General features: G+C 53.5%; 3 protein-coding genes across 8 annotated transcripts; 1 reads left to right on the top strand and 2 right to left on the bottom strand.

Annotated features, from left to right (window-relative positions):
• Nucleotides 1-106: 106 nt before the first annotated feature.
• IST1 (IST1 factor associated with ESCRT-III) lies at nucleotides 107-7988 on the bottom strand. Of its 3 annotated transcripts, none has more exons than XR_014551322.1 (10): nucleotides 7847-7988; nucleotides 6055-6154; nucleotides 5187-5367; nucleotides 4958-5045; nucleotides 4605-4688; nucleotides 4062-4172; nucleotides 3770-3973; nucleotides 3176-3544; nucleotides 1604-2932; nucleotides 107-1178 (listed from the first exon to the last, which is right to left on the bottom strand). XR_014551322.1 is itself a non-coding variant. In XM_083626537.1 (10 exons), the coding sequence occupies exons 2-10, from the start codon at nucleotides 6140-6142 to the stop codon at nucleotides 979-981; spliced, it is 1098 nt and encodes a 365-aa protein (XP_083482663.1). In that variant the 5' UTR covers nucleotides 6143-6154; nucleotides 7847-7988; the 3' UTR covers nucleotides 107-978. The 3 variants fall into 3 exon arrangements, 2 of the variants coding, with proteins under 2 accessions (XP_083482663.1, XP_083482664.1); XM_083626537.1 differs by having other exon boundaries at nucleotides 1604-1652; nucleotides 3452-3544; XM_083626538.1 differs by lacking the exon at nucleotides 7847-7988 and adding an exon at nucleotides 7216-7355 and having other exon boundaries at nucleotides 1604-1652; nucleotides 3452-3544.
• An 818-nt stretch (nucleotides 7989-8806) lies between these two features.
• Nucleotides 8807-13807, top strand: ZNF821 (zinc finger protein 821). 4 transcript variants are annotated; one of them, XM_083626512.1, is made up of 8 exons: nucleotides 8807-8952; nucleotides 9073-9137; nucleotides 9936-10060; nucleotides 10166-10324; nucleotides 10452-10594; nucleotides 11118-11222; nucleotides 11556-11722; nucleotides 12031-13807. In XM_083626512.1, the coding sequence occupies exons 4-8, from the start codon at nucleotides 10210-10212 to the stop codon at nucleotides 12698-12700; spliced, it is 1200 nt and encodes a 399-aa protein (XP_083482638.1). In that variant the 5' UTR covers nucleotides 8807-8952; nucleotides 9073-9137; nucleotides 9936-10060; nucleotides 10166-10209; the 3' UTR covers nucleotides 12701-13807. The 4 variants fall into 4 exon arrangements, with proteins under 4 accessions (XP_083482638.1, XP_083482635.1, XP_083482637.1 ...); XM_083626509.1 differs by lacking the exon at nucleotides 9936-10060; XM_083626511.1 differs by lacking the exons at nucleotides 9073-9137; nucleotides 9936-10060.
• Nucleotides 13674-18852, bottom strand: ATXN1L (ataxin 1 like). The gene is made up of 2 exons (XM_083626484.1): nucleotides 18713-18852; nucleotides 13674-18605 (listed from the first exon to the last, which is right to left on the bottom strand). The coding sequence occupies exon 2, from the start codon at nucleotides 18518-18520 to the stop codon at nucleotides 16535-16537; it is 1986 nt and encodes a 661-aa protein (XP_083482610.1). The 5' UTR covers nucleotides 18521-18605; nucleotides 18713-18852; the 3' UTR covers nucleotides 13674-16534.
• Nucleotides 18853-18996: the final 144 nt, after the last annotated feature.

Consider the following 18996-nt stretch of genomic DNA (forward strand, 5'->3'; position numbering starts at 1 on the left):
GGTGGCAGCTGCCCCTCCATGTTGTAAACATACCATGCCTCCTTTGCTTCCCCTCCACAACTGCCAGAAGCCAGAAAATATTATGTTTTACTTGAGACAGATCCAGTCAAGGCTATTCCTCAACTTTATTTAGAATTAATAGAGAAGATACAAACCAATCAAATTGTCCCAGAAAAGCCACATGAAAGAGTTACATACAGAGTGTTACATGGGAGAGCTGAGGTTGGCTGCTGGCACTGCAGCTGGTCTGTAAGAGCAGCAGAAGTTGCTGGATGTGTTGCTGCTGCTGTCACCACCACCACCCATGGCTTTGCCCTATAGGCAAGGGAAGAGGCTAGAGAACCAGGAGTGATGGCACATGTCAAGCAATGGCCCTGAACCCAGCCTGATGCAGAGCCACGTTAAGGCAGAACTGGGCTCACTCAAAGCTAGGAAAATGTGCCTGCTGCTCTGCAAGCCAGAGGCAGGAGGACCACTGAGCCACGAGGAGTGCAGACTGGTCAACTCCTGTGCCCCACAGCATCCCTCCCCAAAGGAAAGTCATAATGGCCCCGGAGGGCTCCCTGAGAACGCGCCAGGCAAAACAAAGCTATCAGGGGCCCAGAGCAGCTCCCCTTCCACAGCACATGCCTGGAGGGGGGGGCGCGCTTCTGTCCAACTACGTTGCCCAGAATCTTCAGGTTGGTGTCCCTACACCACTGTCCAAATGAGAGGCCACCTACATCACTCCCTTTCCCCTCTAATGCCCGGCTGCAGACTGCAGAGCAATGCATTCGGAGGGATTGTTCCTGCTCCCATCTCAAAGAGGCTGTGCAGTCCCCCACTCCTGGAGCAGAATGTCAGAAAAGCAGTGGCATTTGGTGTAAGTACAGAAGGAAGAAAGGCCAAGCGGAAGAAGAGGAACGAGCACTTGGCCGTGCTAAGAGGGAAGGAGGAGGCAGCAATCAGGCCCATCGGCCCCCTGTTCAGGGGCTCTTTTTAAGTTTTCTTCTTCAGTTCCTCAAACCTTCGAGAGAGGTCATCGAAGTCAATGTCTTCTGAGGTGGAAGTGTTGGCACCAGCAGAAGCGGCAGGCAGCGTGTCTGGCACAGATGGCAACTCTGGCAGCACAAAATTATCGCCCGTACTAGGAACTGCAGCTGGTGGCCTCCCCCTCGGCTGTGGCATTGGGGCTGGTCCTGCAGCAGACAAGAGTGACTGGTTACAAGCAGTGGGCAGGCTCAAGGCAGCGAAGACAGTAGTCTACCTAACAGGAGTAGGGGCAGGGGCAGGACTATTCTTCTTTTTGCTGGACTACCGTTAGTATATGTCCTGTAGAAGCAAGCACTTGCTGCACTTCAGTTGAGCCTTGCAGCTCCTACCAGTTACTACATGGGACCAAGCTTGAAGAGACCCAGTCTCTGCCCCCAAAACACACACACACACACACACACACACACACACACACACACACACTCTTACCTCAGCAACTCAAGAGCAAACACAAGTGAAAGGGACCAACAATAAACACAAGCACCAGCTTTCCCCTGACATCACCACCTCCCTCCCTCCCTCCTCACTGCCTTGCCAGCTCCACAGCCTCCCCCTCCGGCCCTGCACTCACCGGTCACCTGTGGCGATGGCAATTCCTTGTCAGCACCCATGTCATCAATCTGAAACAGAAAAAAGCTGGCTTTGCATGGAGCGCCCCACATAGAACCACCACCTGACAACTCCCTAGAGGCCTACATGCACAGCAGAAGCACCATATCTGGTGTTCCCATCTTCTTCATGCAGCCTGGCCAGACAGCAGAAGGAAGGATGAAATGAGGGATCTGGAGGAGGAGGAAGCAGTGGTGGTGAGCCTGGCCTGGTGGCACCATAGGTGAGGGAGAGCCATTCAGCATGGCTGACTACCTGAATAGGAAGCGGCCCTGGCTATGTCCCCTAAGGATGGCCTGACGGTGCAGTAGCTCTTCACCATCGCTGGTGGTCTCACCTTCAACCTGACATGAACCACCACCACCAGCAACCACAGAAGTCTGGAGAGCAGCAGCTGAACAAGCGCAAGTGCATGAAGGTGGGCACATCCCCATTTCCACACTCTCTAGCTGCTCAGCCCACCCCCACATCTCGTCCTCCGCTCATGCCTTCCATGGGCAGCAGCCTGGACTCTGAGACCAAGGTGACCTCTGAGTCACTGCCTGCAAGCTCATCCAGGCTGCTGAGATCATGCTGAGGCTCCCTCAGTATCATTATCACGGCCCCTCCCTCCTGCCTGGTAGACTCAAGTAGCTGCCCTGCTCGCTCCCCTCAGTGGCTGCCTCCTCCACCACCACAATGTCAACCAAGGCGCGGTTGAAGAAGCTGGAGCAGCTCCTGGTGGACAGGCTGCAGGGCCACTGCTGGACCTCCTGGTCGGCCTCTATACCAAGTGCAGTTGCCACTCGCTGCTCCAGAGGGACAGGCTTGTCTTGGACTTCCTCAAGTGGGAATGGGACTCCCGATTATTGAAAGTGACCTGGGCAAGTTTCTCCTCAACAATGCCTAGGCAGGCAACATCCCCTGTACCACTGGCAGTAGGCCTAAGAGCCCCACCATCTCCACCATGGCCCACTACTCGAGGACCCCAGCCAGTGCAACATCTGGCATTATGTGCATTTATGTGTATGTTAATGAACTGAACAGAGTGAAAGTTTATGAGTCATGGGGGTGCAGAGACTGTGTGAATGAACTTAGTGCTTAGCATATTTTTAATTGCTATTTTGTTAATTTTTGAATATTGTTTTATAGATTCTAAATGCCGAATTGATTTGTTAATCACATGACTTGCTGTAATTGTGAGGTTTAGCTTATTTTTAGTTGCTGTTTTGTTAAGTTTTTTATAGATTGCCACTGTTTTATTGAAAATTTGTTAATTATTTTATATGATGTATGCTACATTTGCGACATGCTATTACAGTGGTACCTCAGGTTACATACTCTTCAGGTTACATACGCTTCAAGTTACAGACTCCGCTAACCCAGAAATATTACCTCGGGTTATGAACTTTGCTTTAGGATGAGAACAGAAATCGTGCTCCGGCGGCGCGGTGGCAGCAGGAGGCCCCATTAGCTAAAGTGGTGCTTCAGGTTAAGAACAGTTTCAGGTTAAGAATGGACCACCGGAAGGAATTAAGTACTTAACCTGAGATACCACTGTATGTTTTATTATGTTATGGCTATTTATTGTTTGTAAGCTGCTTTGAGATCATTTGAATGAAAAGCAACGTAGAAATGCAATAAATAAAAATCAAATCAAAGGTGCATGAAGTCTGCTGCAAGCCCCAATCCAGTGGATGGCAACTCCTCAGTCAGTCCAAGTGGGAAGGCCTGCCAGTACCCAGCACTAGACTAGGGACAGCAATAGTCCCAGCAGAGAGGACTTGCCCTCCCAGCAATTCATCTTTTGTTTTTCATCAGCAGTACTTACAGACTCATATGTTGGAGGTGTTGCTGGAATCTGAGGTGGGTGAAGGCTGGTGAAAGGCTGGTAGGTGCCCACCGGTAGCCCGTTGAAGTGCTCCTAAGGGGAGAAATTATTAATCAGACCAGCACCCCTTTCTAATGGCAGAATCAGATAGGCAATACCTGCCAGAACAGCTGGAAAACCTTGTTCACACAGCAGGTAGTGAGGTGTGCTCAGATGCTAACTCACCACAGTAGACTGGTATCCTTCCCCCCCCCACTACCACCCCCAATCCCAACTTTACAGACTCCCCTCCTGTTTCAAGCAAGACATAGGACTTACTGGTCCCTTTGGAGGTGGGTATGCAAAAGGGGGAGCTGGAGATGGCATGGGCATGGGCATTGGCATTGGCACAACTCCATCAGGACCAGCCATTGGGGTCATGAAGCCACCGCCGCCACCACCACCTCCACGGCCACCTTTCTTTGTATCATCCACGAATCCCACATCAATCAGGTCAGCTTCCACGCCTGCGGGAGCCTCAGCCTGGGAAGAGGAAGAAGCTGATGTCACATGTGGGAAAGGGAGCTGCTACTGAGGGAATTGAGAGTGGAACCGCCTCCCAGTCACTCACCATGACAACAGAGTCTGGCTCATAGGGCACGTTGTAGTTCTTTGCGATCTCAATCAGGTACCTCTCCACCAGGATTTTGGGAGGTGCCTCTACGCTCAACTTGTGCATCAGCTGGAAGGGAGGGAGGGAAGAGTGAGCCCTTCACTGAGCTGGGCAGGTCAAGAACACTTACCTAGCTAAGAGATATCCAAGCCAGAAAAAAGATAAATTTCTACCTTGCCTGGTGAAGCACCACAGGCAGGACCACCTGCTGCAAACAACTCATCTTTATGAAGCACTGATATCGTTCCCTCCCATAAGAACAGCCTGCTGGAGCCGCCTGTCTAGCCCAGCATCCTGTCCTCACAGTGGCCAAACAGATGCCCCAACAAGAAGCCCCTGAGTGGAGCAGCAGCAGTGCTCTCCTTCACCTGCGATTCCCAGCAACTGACATCAGGAGCAGATCACTTCTGACAGCAGAGGAAGATGTAGCCATTGTGGTTAGTAGCTCCTGAGAGCCTTACCGCCATCTCACCCCCATGATGCCCTTCCCATTCCACTCACCCTGTCATTGACAGTCCCAATCTGGTTGCTCCGGCACAACTTGCCATACTCTTTGCTGTACTTGGCACAGAGCTGGTCAGCAACCTAGTATGGAAATGGCACACTCAAAACAGAGTCCAGGCACCACTGGCTCCCCTTTATTTAAGACAGGGCACAGCAACTATCGCAGCACCCCTGGACAAAAGGTTCAGGAGTTTGGAGACTGGAGCCAACCTAAACTCCCAGATCAAACAAGAAAGTCACCAAGTTCTCTGAGCATCCTGTGAGGATAGATCAAAGTGTTTTCCCAACTGCTGCCCCCAGATGTCCAGGAAGGTTGAGCAGCCTGCCAAGACACAACTGGCACTACTCACCATTTTCAGCTCAGCCACCTCCGCTTGCAGTCGGGGGGCAGCCCAGATGAGGGTGGAGACAGCTTCTGCCAGGCCGGAGTCCAGCTCCCTGAAGGGACACAAAGTAAGGCAAGAGTGAGCAAGTAGTTGAAAGACAAGGAGGACAAAGAGGTCCCAGACCTAGCAGACCGAGGGGAGGGGACACGTGGCAGGCACCCAGCACCCTCTTCCCCATAGGCCAAGACCTTACTTCATAGATTGTATGAGGCCAAAGCGTGCCAGAAGCAAGTCACAGTAGAGCTCCAGGATCTCCATGGCCTCCACCAAGTAGTCCTCCCGGATGATGTGCTCCACACGGATGCGAGCCCGCTCATCTTTGCCAGCAGACAGGTAGTCAGCAATTTCCTTCCGTGCCTTCTGGGCTAGCTCAGCTGCAAGAAAAGGGTTCATCATGGGGCAGCAGGGGAGGCCCACAAGCCTGCCCTGGCCCTGCCTGGGGTGTTTGTGTATGCAAAGAGAGGGGCTCCACCAAGAAGGACTGTGGGTTGTCTCCAACTAAGTTATACTTAGGCATATTGAAATTAAGTAACCATGTCCATTCAATGAGTATAGTGGGGCTAGAACTGGACACAAGTCCACAAACCTGAGAACTCTTCACAGAATCCACACCCCCATCCCAATGACCACAATTCTCAGCATCTTTGAAATACAGTACACACACACAAGCAATTCCACACTTACACTCTGACATGTCAAAATAAGTTTAAACAATTCTTTTAAAAGATAGTTAAAAATACTCTTCTTAAAAACCTAAAAACTCCCTTTAAAAAATCAAGTCTTCAAAAAAGTTATACGATCTAAGAAAGTCTTTAAAAGAATCCTTCCAAAAGAATTTAAAAATTATAATGTAGCACCTTAGAGACCAACTGAGTAGTATAAGCTTTTGTATGCATGCACACTTCTTCAGATACACTGAAACAACATGTGCAGGCTATAAATTAAGCATCTCTTAATTTATAGCCTGCACATGGTGTTGTGGGACACCATGACTACCAGAAACCTCCTGAATCACTACTCTGGTGATGAGGTCAAGGAATTAGGTAGGAAAGTCCACTCACTTTTCTTTTTCTCCAACAGTTTGAGGCGATTGATGACAAGACGTAGGTTGACTCGCAAGCGCTCGGCCTTGAACCCAGAGCCTAACATGGTGTAGAATTCCTGCCAAGAACACAAGAGAGAAAAAGCCTACTATCATGTGTGTTAAAGGCAGACAGCTAGCAGTTTCTTGTGTAGATATATTCTACTTGTAATATTTATACATTGCTTTGCACATTCAGAGCCATTCCAGAGTTATTTAGAATAAAATACAAAATACATTTAAAATTCAAAAAAGTGATACAAATATAAAACACGAAAAGTGCTCAAAAATTAATCTAAACACAATATTCCTTGCTCTACACAAGCAGGACACCAGTATTCTCAAAAATCTCAATCATCAGCGCTGTCCAAATGCTGAGAATAACTTTTTTGCATGGTTCTAGATTCAGGTAGGTAGCTGTGTTGGTCTGACGCAGTCGAAATAAAATAAAAAAATTGTCCAGGAGCACCTTAGAGACCAGCTAAGTTTGTTCTGGGTATAAGGTTTCGTAGGTATCTGAAGAAGTGTGCATGTGCACGAAAGCTTATACCCAGAACAAACTTAGGTAGCCTCTAAGGTGCTACTGGACATTTTTTAAATTAATCAATTTATTTTTTGCATGGTGCTGGAGCATTTCACAATTGGAGCAAGGGGGGGATCTGTTCTCTTGTTGCTACCTGCTGAACATCTTTTGGAGACGCAGACAGTGAATGGTCTCAGATCTCAGGATTGGTTTGAATGTGGAAAGGTTGCGAGCTGTAATGTTTTATCTCCGCTGCAAATATATAATAAAGCAAACAAGCAAATATAAGTAATTTTAATGTGAATTTTTGTATACAGCAAGAATAAATGTTTGAATAGACTATAAATGCCAGCCATTTTTAAACAGAGTCCATACAGACTCAAGTGTGTGTAATAGTACAGTATGCCAAAACCTATTTATCCACTTAAGAAATGCTTTGTGTGTGTGTGTTTTTGTCTGTATGTATGTGTAGAGCACTTTCATCTGTGCAAGCAACAGATTTCTGTTTTTTTCCCCTTTTGTACATGATTTGATCAGCCAGGCCCAACCATATACAACACAAGGGGCAGCTCACAACCTTGGATCTCTTTAACCAGTTTCAATCTCTGGAGGACAAACCTGCCCCGCTTTTCAGCACTGGAAGCGGTAGAGAGCTCAGCTCCCACCTATGTGGGAGCTGGTGGAGGATTTGCTCCAAGAGGGTGGGGGAGTTTGCAGGTAGTTCAACTACAGAGGCACGAAGGCAATTCCCAACTCTTCTTCCGGCAACGGCTTCGCTTTCGGCTAGACACAGGCAGCTGCCCGCTCCGGGTTCAGAGGCCCCAAAGGCGAAACACCAGCGCCGCCCGACCCGTAGCCCAGACAGCCAGTTTCGATGTGCTACAGGCCCCAAGGAGGAGCCATTCCCGGCCAGCGGCAGGAGCAAGAGCCGGAAGGGAAGGCGAGCGGCCAGGCTGGGCAGAGGCCAAGCCCGCCAGCCGCGGACCAGGAAGCGCCGCTTCTTCGCCCGCGCCTCTCGCCACCGGCTGGCCGAAGGCAGCTTCAGGCGGCGGCCCCTCCGGGCCTCTCTCGCCTTTCCCGGGGCCCTTCCCTGCCTCGGCCCGTTCCTCGGGCGAAAGGCGACCGGGAAGGCGGGGGAGGCTTGTGAGGGCGGCGGGAAGCAGGACCTCGAGTCGTCCAAGGAGGGCAACGGCCCCGCTCCCCGGAAAACGCAGAGCCGAGCGAGGGCGGTCAGCCGGGGCGGCCTTACCCGGGGGCGGGGGGGGGAGTCTTTTTGTCTCCGTCTGTCCCGGCAGGCAGCGAAAGTGGCGTCGGCGGCGTCACGGATCCAGCCTCAGCTGGGCAGGCGGAGGGATACGTCTCTTCTCTGCTTTTCAGGAGGAGGAGGTGCGCGACAGCGACAGTAGCAAAAGCAATAGTCGTAGTTCTTAGCAGCGTCCGGCCCTCTGTCTGCGACGCGGCTTCTCCAAGATACAGTGCAGCGACGCACGGGGCGCTTTGTGTTTGTACGGAACTACTTTACCGGCGGAGGGATCTTTCGCCAGAGAAAGAGGGACCTCAATAAAAGTCGTACTTCCTAAAACGAGCGTTACCTTTATTGAGGTCCCTCCATAGCCCTCAACCGCGGCTGGAGAGTTCCGGCCTCGTCGGGTACGACGTCGGAGGAGGAGGAGGAAGAGGCGGCGGCCCCGCCCATTGCCCCCCTCCCTCCGAGCTGCTTCCCATCCCCGGGGGCGTCGCGCGGCAGACTGGAGCCCTCCCGCTGTAGGGGCGCTCGCGTGAATGGCCGGGCGCCTTGCAGGGCATGGCGGGGGCGTCAATCGAGTCCCCCTGCTCGTGGCTTGAAAAGAGGCGGGGACGGCGGCAGCCCCGCCACTAGCACCGCGGCGGCGCCGCTCCGACAAGAGGAGAAGCGGCCCCGTGGAAGGAGGCGACTCGGGGCAAGGGAGGCGGGTTGCAGCAGCAGCAGTTGCTCCTGCTCCTCCTCCTCCTCCTCGGTAGCCGGGCCAGTGGAGAGCGCCGAAGGACACAACTCTGGCCCTGCTGGCTGGTCTGGGTGCGTGAAGCCCCCGGAGGCGCCGGCCTGATGGCTGCGGGACCCCCTCCCGGCTGAGCGCCTGCGCCGGCCTCGGGATCGGCGCCCCTGCTGCCAGGCAGGAGGCGCGCTCCGCTCGGAGGGGAGGGCTCCAGCGCAGCGCGCCCCCGTCCGCCTGTCTGTCCGTCGGTCCCGCCGTGCACGAGCCGGGCGCTCCCGCCGTGCCGCCATCTTCCTCTGTCTGTCTGTCTGCCAGCCCGGGCGGCCCTTTGTCCTCCTGCAGCGCTGCTGGGCGAGCCCAGGCCGGGCGACGGAGTCAGGTAAGGGCCGAGGCGGCGGCAGCCTCCTTTCGAGCGCGGGGTGGGGGCTGATCTCTAAACGCCCCCCGCTCGCCTACCCTGGTCATCCCCCGCATGGTGACAGGGCTCTTCTTTCCGCAGGTGCGCCCCCCCCGGGGGGGGAACCATGTCCCGTCGGAAACAGACCACCCCCAATAAAGTCCACTGTGAGTAATAAGGGGAGGGGGGCTGTTGTCACTTCCACCTTCACCCCCTTCCCCCGCTCAAGCGAGGCATCCTCATCCGCAAAATGATGGGGGGGGACAGCCCTCCCCTCCACTATTTGCTGCATTCTTCTCCCATAGCCCTGGTGGGGACTCCCTGCCCAGCATCGAGGATTTGTTGGCTGAGCTGAGACATGTCCACGTATCACCTCTTGTAGCCTAAGGGCTCCTTAGGTACTCTGGGGGCTCAGAACCCCTCTCCGCCATTCTAGTGGCATTCTGTCTCTCATTGGGCCACCTTACCCACTGATGTTTCTTCTGCAAATGAACAGCTTCTCAGCACTAGTTGGGAATGGCTGGCTAGTCTCCCTTGCACAATGAGGAACAGGGGACTTCCAGGCACCATGATAGCTTTAGGATCAGAATTGAAATAGCAAAGGCCCAGGAAAGAGTCTGGCAATTTCAGGCAAGCACTGCCCACTTTGCACAACTTAAGAGAAAACGTATCAAGGAGGAACTAAAGCAGATAACTAAACCTGGACCACAAAATCCACAGAAGACGTCTCCCACCACAAATTCGGTTTGCAAAAGTAGATAAGTAGGTTTGCTATTGCCTACACTAAAGCATCTTTTACACACATGTAACAGCTTTACCCCTGGAGGAGAACCTGTATGGCAGGACAAGCTCTTCCAAAATATGGGCCCGGGGGGGGGGAGCACATGCAAATTCTAGGGCGGAGCCAGGGCAGGCAAGAGCCCTCCCTGTGTGCTTAATGCTGCTGAAGACATTTGTATTTCCAGGTCATGTTGGAAAGGATGCGAAGGGACGGATTGGTCAGGCCACCGTTGCTTTGCAGGAAGGGTTTGGGGAAAGCTGTTTTGGGGAATGGAGCCCAGGCATTAGTCCCATTCTGGGCCATCTTCAGGTAGGGGAGACCATCACTGGGCATCTGAGGAGGGGGCAAGGAATGATTGGGCTTGGGAAGGGCAATGGGCTAATGTGGTTTCTTCCTCCCCCATTGTACTTCCAGGGGAGCAAGTCTTTGCTGGGTTAGAAGAGCACACACGTCAGGCCATGATGCGAAGAGACTTCCCTGGGCTGCTTGGAGCCCAGTCACCACTCATGCAGCAGCTGCCACCTCCGCCACAAGAAAAGGACTCCAGCAGCAGCAGTAGCAGCAGCAGCAACAGTGAGTTTCCCCATCTGGTACAGGAGGGCAGCTCTGGGACACCTGGGAGAGACCAAACACCTGCATGCTGCTTTGGAATCCTGTCAGCTGGTCTGTGGCAGAGGCCTAAAGCTGTTCTGTATTCCAGGTGATAGCGAGGGGGATGAGACAACACAAGATGAGGTCTCCTCCCATGCTTCTGAGGAGGACGGAGCATCAGCGACAGTGAAAAAGGAACTGGAACTTACTGAGCAGCTGGGCTGCAGCAAGCAGGTCGCTCGAGGCCATGAGGCAAGTGCATCACATTGGCCGTAGTCAACACATACTAAAGCAAAAGTGCAACGCTGCTGTGGTTACTCGGTGGAAGGGAGAATAGCAATAGCAGACTCTTGGGTGGCCCTAGCATGGAGAAAGAGGACTGTATAGCCCACTCTGGGATTCCTGGGCCTGGTCCATTGATGTGTCCAAGTGATCACTACAGCAGGCTCAAGTAATTGGGTCTGGGCTTTTTGGCATTAGAGTTCCCTAATGGTAATGGGGGCAAGGGGAGTGATAGAGCTGTTGTCATCTCATTCTGGGCTTCCCAGAAGAGACATTTGGTTTGGCTCCTGTATGTTATACAATACACAACTAGGTAGACCCTCAATCTGATTGCGCAGGGCTAATCTTACATTGTAGAGAATCCGTCAACATGGTCTTAAAGGGTCTGGTGCAGCATCAATTGGGGGGAAGGGTATGTGTATGCATGTGGCAGAATACCAGGCATGGGTCTTGTCCTCTGCTCTTTCCTTAGCCTGCTTTTCCTTGCTTGCAGATGGGTTTAAATGCCAGCCCAGATACCCTGATGGGACTCTCCCGTTGTCCCCTCTGCCAGCTAGAGTGTGGAAGCAGGGAGCAGCTTGTCACTCACGTCTATCAGGTACTCAGAGGGGGCTTTGATGAGACCATCACGCAAGGCTAAACCATCCCTGCCCTGGCTCCCCCTTTCCTTCCAGGCTGAAATTAGTAATCCTGGACTGGGAAAGGGTGGGGATGGGGGCAGGGGCTGTTGGCATTGGATGCAATTTGAATCATCCCCCCTGGTGGGTTTGCACCACATCCCAGGGAAGGCCTTGCGGGTCTCTCTCCTTCTTTCCCTAACAGAAGAGGGAGCTCTTCCGTGGCTTGGCCTTGGCTGCCAGCCCTCATAGGGACAGCTGAGAGGGGGACAGGGCGGCGGAGCCCTTGCCTCACAGCCCGGCCTCGTTTGCAGCATACGGCAGCTGTGGTCAGTGCCAAGAGCTACCTGTGTCCCGTCTGTGGCCGAGCACTCAGCTCCCCGGGCTCCTTGGGCAGGCACCTCCTCATCCACTCCGAGGACCAACTGTCCAACTGTGCGGTGTGTGGGGCTCGCTTCACCAGCCATGCTACTTTCAACAGGTGAGAAGTGGGCATCTCTGACGGTGGGACTGGGACAACGTGGCCCAGGCCGCATTTTGGAAGTCCTGGAGGGGCCCTGTTCAGTGGAAGCAATGGAAGTTATACCTGGCAATTTCTGGAGGCAGCTGGAATAGGTGACCCCAGCCCGAAGCATTCTGCAGGCCAGCATTCATGTGGGTGGGGTGGCTTGTAAGCATGGCCAAAGGGAGGGGGAGGGTTACAGCTAAGGCAGTAGCTTGCAAGCCTACACAATGGCTTCTTAAGATCTGTGCCGACCACCCGTCATTTCTACTCTTTGACTTTCACAGTGAGAAGGTGTCAGAGGTGCTGTGTGGAGATGCCCTACCCATTCCCCTCCCTGAGGCTTCTTCTGGTGCTGAGGAAAAAGCAGGTGGTGGCACTGCTGCTGCTGTCAGCCCCACAGTGTATCCTGCTGGCATCCTCCTGGTGTGCAACAGCTGCGTGGCCTACCGCAAGCTTCTGGAAGCTCAAGCTCCAGGGGTTCGCAAGTGGGCCTTGCGAAGGCAGAACGAGCCCCTGGAGGTGCGGCTGCAGCGCCTGGAGCGAGAGCGCACAGCTAAGAAGAGCCGTCGAGACAACGAGACGCCGGAGGAGCGGGAGGTGAGGCGCATGAGGGATCGAGAGGCCAAGCGGCTGCAGCGCATGCAGGAGACGGACGAGCAGCGTGCACGCCGCCTGCAGCGGGACCGTGAAGCGATGCGCCTCAAGCGGGCCAACGAGACCCCTGAGAAGCGGCAGGCTCGGCTCATCCGGGAGCGTGAAGCCAAGAGGCTAAAGCGGCGGCTGGAGAAAATGGACATGATGCTGCGGGCACAGTTTGGCCAGGACCCCTCGGCCATGGCTGCATTGGCAGCCGAGATGAACTTCTTCCCACTGCCAGTGGGTGGGCTAGAGCTTGAGGGGCAGCTGCTTGGTAAAATGGCCTTTGAGGAGCCGAGTCCCAGTGCCCTGCACTGAGGAGGGTAAAAAGGAGGACCTGCTCTTGTCTGCTGAGGCCCCACTTGCTCCGCCAGTGAAGCATGGAACTGGAGTGTGACAACGGTCTGAGAGGGGCAGGGAGGGAGGAAGGGGCGGGCGCACTGGCTGTGATCAGAAATAAATTAATTGTACATGTCCTCAGTCTGTGCCTCGTGGGCTTGGCCAATTCACTGCAGCAGCTTGAGAGGCAGCTGCTGCTTCTGCCTTGCCTAGCTTGCTTCCTTGCTGGGCAAGATCCAGCTGGAACTTTGCAGTTCTGTAGCCTGCCCTTTACTATATCACGCTGGAGCTCTTAAGTGGGGACTAGCAAAGAAGGTGGAGTCCTGAAGAGGGAGGTGTATAATACGGCTTGGAGCCTCACAAGTTACCCACAGGGGTTTATTAGGCCTAATCATAGTAGCTGCTAGACTTAGGTACAGCAGCACCAAATGGGAGGTTTGTGGAAGAATTTTACATTCTGGGGGGGTACGTGTTGGGGAGGGAGAAAGCAGCTAGATTTGAGTGCTGCTGCTCTTGCCTTTGTGCTTAGAGAGATGGTGGTGGAAGGGAGGCAATTTCTCCCAGGGAGCACCAGTGAAAGGCAGACTTCTAAACAAAGGCTAGAGGAAGACCCTACTGAGGGGTATATTTCTTTTCTTGGTCAGCAGCCTGTGTCGTCTCTTGCCCAACTTCCAAACTAGGTAAAAGGGAGAGACTTGGCTGCACAAGCGAGGAGAAGTTATCTCTGACTTGTTAGCCAGGTCTGTTCTGTCCTATTAATCTTAAATCATAAAACCTATGTGCAGCCTGTTAAATTTTTACACAACAGAACAGAGCTAATTGTGCCAGTGTGAAGATTGCTAATTGGGGCTTTAGTGACCACTGTATGAATTTAAGGAAGTTTCCTTTATGAGCTTTGGTGTTTCTGCCAAAATTTTCTCCAGGAGACAAGTAAGACACAGACACATCAAAGGAAAAGCTATTGGCTTATAATTATATAGATATATATATAGATATAGATATATGTATATATACTGTTTACATAAGTCAACAAGTTAAATGCAGTATTCATAAGAGCATTAACAATAAAAATACAATCTGTGTGTACAGAGACTTTAAATGGTAAAACAGGAAAAAGGATCTCACCCAAAATACAAATATACAGTACAAATTGATTTATTTAAAACAGGTACAAAAAAAGCACAACAAAATAGATTATCCTCCTTAGATTGGTAATGCTTCATTAAAGATCAGGTAGGAGAAAAGGGGCTGGGCACTCGGCTAGTCCTAAGGCTTTAGAGATACGATGCAGTGGGTTTCGGAGTGAAGATGACTGGTGTTGGTTGCAGGGCTGCTACACACTTGCCCCTTGCCAGCTGCATACAGGAAGGTGACCCACCCCAACTAAGGTGCTATGCAAGGGATTGAAGGGTGGCAGGCTGACTCTGTTTGCTGTCTTCCTCAGTGCATCTTGAGATATAGCAAAGGAACTTTCTCTGCAACAAGCCACTGGGTCAGGCCATCGCTCAGTGTTTCTGGGCAGAGGTGGGACTTAATATAAGCGGATGTTTGCTCTTGCAGGCCAGGGCTACAGAAACAGCTGGCAAGAAGGGACGGGAAACCTTTTAGCTGGAAAGGGTATCTGGTTGGTGCCCTTCTGAAAAGCAGGACCCCAGTTCATCACCCCCTAGTTTGGCACCCCACACTGAAACGTGTCTCTTTTAGCAGCCCCCATCCTACCCCATGGAATGGCCAAATGGACACAGCTGTGCAGCTGCCAGTCCCACAGTATTGCATATTAGGAGCCCTTCCCAAATATTTACTAGGGCTTGGAAAGGGGTCGTGCTGTAGTGTCACAAGAGAGAAATAGCTTATTGCTCTAGGAAGCTGGTTCTCCCAACCCTCCAGCGGCCCCAGATGGAGTAGTGCCCAAAGACACTTCCATATTTTGCAGCTCTATTCCTAACTCGGTCCTGGGCCCTAAAGGCTGTGCAGCAAGCTATCCTGAAACAGCACTGGACCAGGGTGGCAGTAGTGTTGGGCAGTCCAGATGAACTGAGGGGAACTGACCCTCAATAGCCATGGAGGGCCAGAGTTGGTGCCAATGAAAGAGGTGGCCAATCAGGCTCTTCAGCTGTGATGCTGTGCAAGTGATCCATCTCCCATGAAGCCCTGGGAGTAGAAGGGCACTCTGCCCTAATGCCATGAAGCAGACACCTCCTCCCTGGTGGCAGGGGAGCTGAAGGACAAAGGAGAAACCTAGGCCAGCATTTACATGGAAATGAGTGTTGGTCTAGTAAGCACACAATCCAGGGGAGCCCAAGAGCAAGGAAGGAAGGCAGAGGGTGGTTTGCGGGGAAACCTGGCTCGGAATAGTGCAAAGTGCCGGGCCTTCCAGAGGAGAACAGCAAAGTCTTCCACCTTTCATATAGAGAGGGCTTGGAGTGGATGAGGTGTCTGGTCAGACAAGAAAGCAGTTCCCGTTGTGAGCCAGGAATGCCTGTAGGCAATGGCCTAAAAGCAACAACTGTAGACAAAACATCCAAGGGAAACAAGCCAAGGCTGCCCATTTGGAGCAGTGGGAGGAGCTTCCTGGCTGCTATTCTGGAGTGGGACTTGGATGGCACTGATGCAGAGTCACGGCTATGATTCAGAGCCCTAGAGCTCACCCCTGCCGAGTTGAGGGCACCGGTGCAGGAGAGGGTACTCAGCCAGCGTCTTGAACCCAAGCAGTTCTACAGCTTTCTCGGCTCAAAAACTGTTAACTACTTGCACATTTTATCTTCTTTCATTCTGTTTGAGTCACCAGTGCACACAGAAGAGCAATTTTCATCTTTATCAGAAGAACCTGAATACATTTTTCTAATATCCAAAGAAATCTTACACATGTAGTGGGGGCCATTCAAGCTGGTTACAGTGGCCAGAATGCCCCCTCTCCAAATTCTCAATAGGAAATGCTTTAATCACCCCAAGGAAAAGCAGGAGTGTCTGTATGTGCACTAGCATGCTCTTATATACAAACTGCCTTGCACTTTTCAAAGGAGCTGGCTGTAACTTGAGGCATCCACCACTGTGACAAGCCTTAGTCAGCCCAGGCCATTCAGACCTGGCTTAGCTGTGAACATCTAAGGCATCTGCAACAGAAGTGGATGCAGCCTTTCTAGAAGATGGAGGTGGGGACTTAAGAGCAGGATGGAGATAGCTGAAGAAGCCAGAGCTAGAACATCCTCTCACACGTACACCTACACCATTCCCACCTATGGGATTCGAGTTCTACCTGGCTGCAGAGCTGTGAGGCAACACATTGCCAGGTTTGCAATTTAACAGACCATTAACCATTTCCTTTCAATCTAACACATGTGAGGAAATTGCATACAAATACTACCTCCCTGAGGAGAAATCCAGGCTCCCTTGACTCGGCGCCTGGAGAGGGGCTGCTGGGAGGCCCAGACAAAAATCCTTAACTTGGGACCCAAGCAGAAGAAACCTGGCAAACTCCCTCACTGCTCCCTTGCCCTGGTAAAAGCACCCTCCTGCTATGTGTGAACAAGTGTCCAATAAAGTGCTTGAGTGAGGTGGTGGGGGATGTTGAGCCCTTGCTCCTCTCCTCACAGAAGCAGCGCAGTCACTGCTTCCTTCAGAGTCTCCCCTTGGCTGACCCCAATCTACCCTACCCAGGCTCAGACCTCCCCTACAGGGGGTGGAGAGAAGGAGCCTCTGTCAGTGGAATGATTCTAGGCACACAACTGGGGAAAGGGCCGAGCATCTCAGCAGTGGCCTAACTGGAAGGAACCCAGTTAAGCGTGGCACACAAGTTCGCCCACCACTGGGGCTTCACTTCCCTGCATTTGAACGGCCCTCAATGGACAACTTGACCTCCTGGGGAATGAATGAAGGGCGGAGGAGTGGTGGCCGGGGCTCCTCCCCAGACCTTTGGAAGCTGGGGCCTGCCCAACCATGCAGAGAAACAGGATCATGGTGGGTGGATTCCTGGGGGGAGCCCACTGCCACCCCACCCTTCTCCAATGGGTTTTTCTGCAGCTCCTGGAGACTCTCCCCACCCCGCCCAGGTCTCTCTCGGGTAGCACTCTGGGGGCTTGCCTGGGGCACAAGCCTCCCATTCAGACTCTGTAAACTGATGGAGATGCAAACATCTCCCACCTGCAGCCTGTGGCAGGAGAGTGAGAAGAGCCGATTCGTTCTCTCTGGACTGCATGAGGACCAGCCCTGTCCATACACAAAGAAAGGGTGCTCAGGGGGCACATCAATGCTCACTTTGCTCTGCTGCTCCCCCACCACAAAATGCAGTGTGACGAAACCCTGCCAGGGACTCTCTTGGATGTCCACCACAGTGCTGGAGTCAATCTTGAGGCCACCACTCACCTCTGCACTGCGCACAAAGTCCTGGGTCTGCAGGTCCTCCACCCTCTTTAGCTCTCCTGTGGCCAGCTGGATGATGGCTCCTTTCATGAAGTGGGAGGGTAAGTGGCTCTGGGAATGGGCACATTCCGTGTCAGGTAGTCCCTCATGGGCTGTTCCCTCAGGACTTGCACCTCCCAGGCCATCCTGAGCCCCAGGATGGAGGGACCCTGAGACTGGCCGACCATTGGCCATTGTAATGCCTTTCAGTATTTGCCGATGGCGGAGCTGCTCCTCAGGGGACTTTGCCGACAGTCTCCGAAAGTGGCTTTTCTCAGAAGTAGCAGCCACCACAAGTTCCACTGGGTTCCTCATTGACTCTGCCTTCTGCTCAGGGGGATTACGATGGGAAAGGTTTAGAGGGCTCAAACCATCCTTCTGCTGAGCAGAACAAACAGGGTAGTCCTGGGAAGCAAGCACTCCAACCACCCTCTGCACCTCCAGGTCTGTATCTGGGGTGCTGCGCTGAGACGGCACAGAGATCTCTGTTCTCAAAATCTGACTGCTTGTCAAGAAGGTACCTTCAGTGCTGCACTCTACCGTTGTCCTTGGCCACTGCCCTTCAGCCTCACTTTCCTTCGCCCCTACGGCAGACCTTTGCACCCCATTTGCTGTGACTTTAGGATCTAGCTGATTCTCCTGCAGAGACTGCTCAGTGTTTGGGCCAGCAACAGAAGCTTCAAATGATGAATAGCCTGCTGGCAGACGGGACATCTGATAATAGACTGGAATTCGGCCCTGTGTAACATCCAGTGGCTGACCTCCAACATGGGGCTGCAGAGAGCCTGAAGGCAAAACTGAGGCACTGGTCTTGCCAAAGCTGTGGGCTGCCTGTGGAGAAGGAGCAGAGTCTTCAGCCAGGAGAGGTGCATAGGGCACAAAGTGTGGGATATGAGAGGCAGCAAGGCTGGCTGAAGAGGACAGAAGGTGGCTGGGCAGGAAGCCAGGAGGCACAGCGGCGGCATAGGGTACAGAGTAGTGTGATCCCACAAACTGCAAGGGAGCAGGAGGAAGTTGAGTGTAATGGATAGGCGAGTAGGGGATACCAGGGTGCGGGATCAGCTGCGAGGTCATACTGAAGGCTGGAGGCAGCGGGCTGACATTCACCACGGGTGAGAAGGTGGCCGGGGGCATCGCCACTTTGTACAATAAGCCGTACTGGTCCACGGTAAGACTGGTCACTGTGTCGGAGCTGCCACCAGCCTCCGTGTAACGTGAAGGTGCCTGGCTCTGCCTGCCTGTTGCTGAGCCCCGGGACCATTCCACAGAGGTCTCGCTGCCGCCACCGCCCACCAGACCCGACTCAGCCGCCCGCCCTGGCTCTTCGTTGTTGGCAGCCACCGGCAGGTCGCGCTTCTTGGGGGGGAGGAATTCCTGGCCCCGCTCCTGAGCCGCTCTCATGGCGCTCGCTTCGGGAAGCTGCAAGGTGGGCTGCTGCTGTCGCCTCCTCCTCCTCCTCCTCAAGGGGGTCTCCGGGCGGGATCACCTGCAAAGACACAGAGAAGAGCACAGGGGTCAGCCGGGTGGGGGGGGGCAGGCGGGCGGCTTCCGCCCGGCGGGGGGAAGGGAGCCCCGGACACTCCTGTCGCTTACCCGCCGCCACCGCCGCCGCCTCCACGGCTGAGTGCCATCCCTCTGCCCGCCGACTCCGCAGCCACCCCGGGCCTGACCCCGCCCTCTTTCTTCTCCGCCGCCGCCGCTGCCGCCGCCTTGCACGGCGCGCCGGAACTGCCGAGGCTCATGACGTTAGGACGGCGCGCGCACAGCGCACAGCGATGACGTGATCGCCGCCTGCGGTTGCCATAACGACAGCCGAGGAAGCGGCGGCGGCATCGCTATAGCGACAAACGCACCTGCCCTTCCCCTCTGCACGTGAC

The sequence above is a fragment of the Podarcis filfolensis genome, assembly GCF_964270895.1.
Source record: "Podarcis filfolensis genome assembly, chromosome: 8".
Classification (NCBI taxonomy): domain Eukaryota; kingdom Metazoa; phylum Chordata; class Lepidosauria; order Squamata; family Lacertidae; genus Podarcis; species Podarcis filfolensis.

Bases quoted from the DNA above. Each gene is read 5' to 3' on its own strand.
- IST1 (XM_083626537.1), bottom strand. From the start codon at position 6,142: ATGTTAGGCTCTGGGTTCAAGGCCGAGCGCTTGCGAGTCAACCTACGT. The intron at 4,689-4,957 runs GTGAGTAGTGCC...TTTCCATACTAG, and splicing joins AGGTGGCTGAGCTGAAAATG to GTTGCTGACCAGCTCTGTGC. The intron at 3,545-3,769 runs GTAAGTCCTATG...TTCTCCCCTTAG, and splicing joins ACCCACCTCCAAAGGGACCA to GAGCACTTCAACGGGCTACC.
- ZNF821 (XM_083626509.1), top strand. From the start codon at position 9,098: ATGTCCCGTCGGAAACAGACCACCCCCAATAAAGTCCACT. The intron at 10,325-10,451 runs GTGAGTTTCCCC...TCTGTATTCCAG, and splicing joins CAGTAGCAGCAGCAGCAACA to GTGATAGCGAGGGGGATGAG. The intron at 11,723-12,030 runs GTGAGAAGTGGG...TGACTTTCACAG, and splicing joins AGCCATGCTACTTTCAACAG to TGAGAAGGTGTCAGAGGTGC.
- ATXN1L (XM_083626484.1), bottom strand. From the start codon at position 18,520: ATGAGAGCGGCTCAGGAGCGGGGCCAGGAATTCCTCCCCCCCAAGAAG.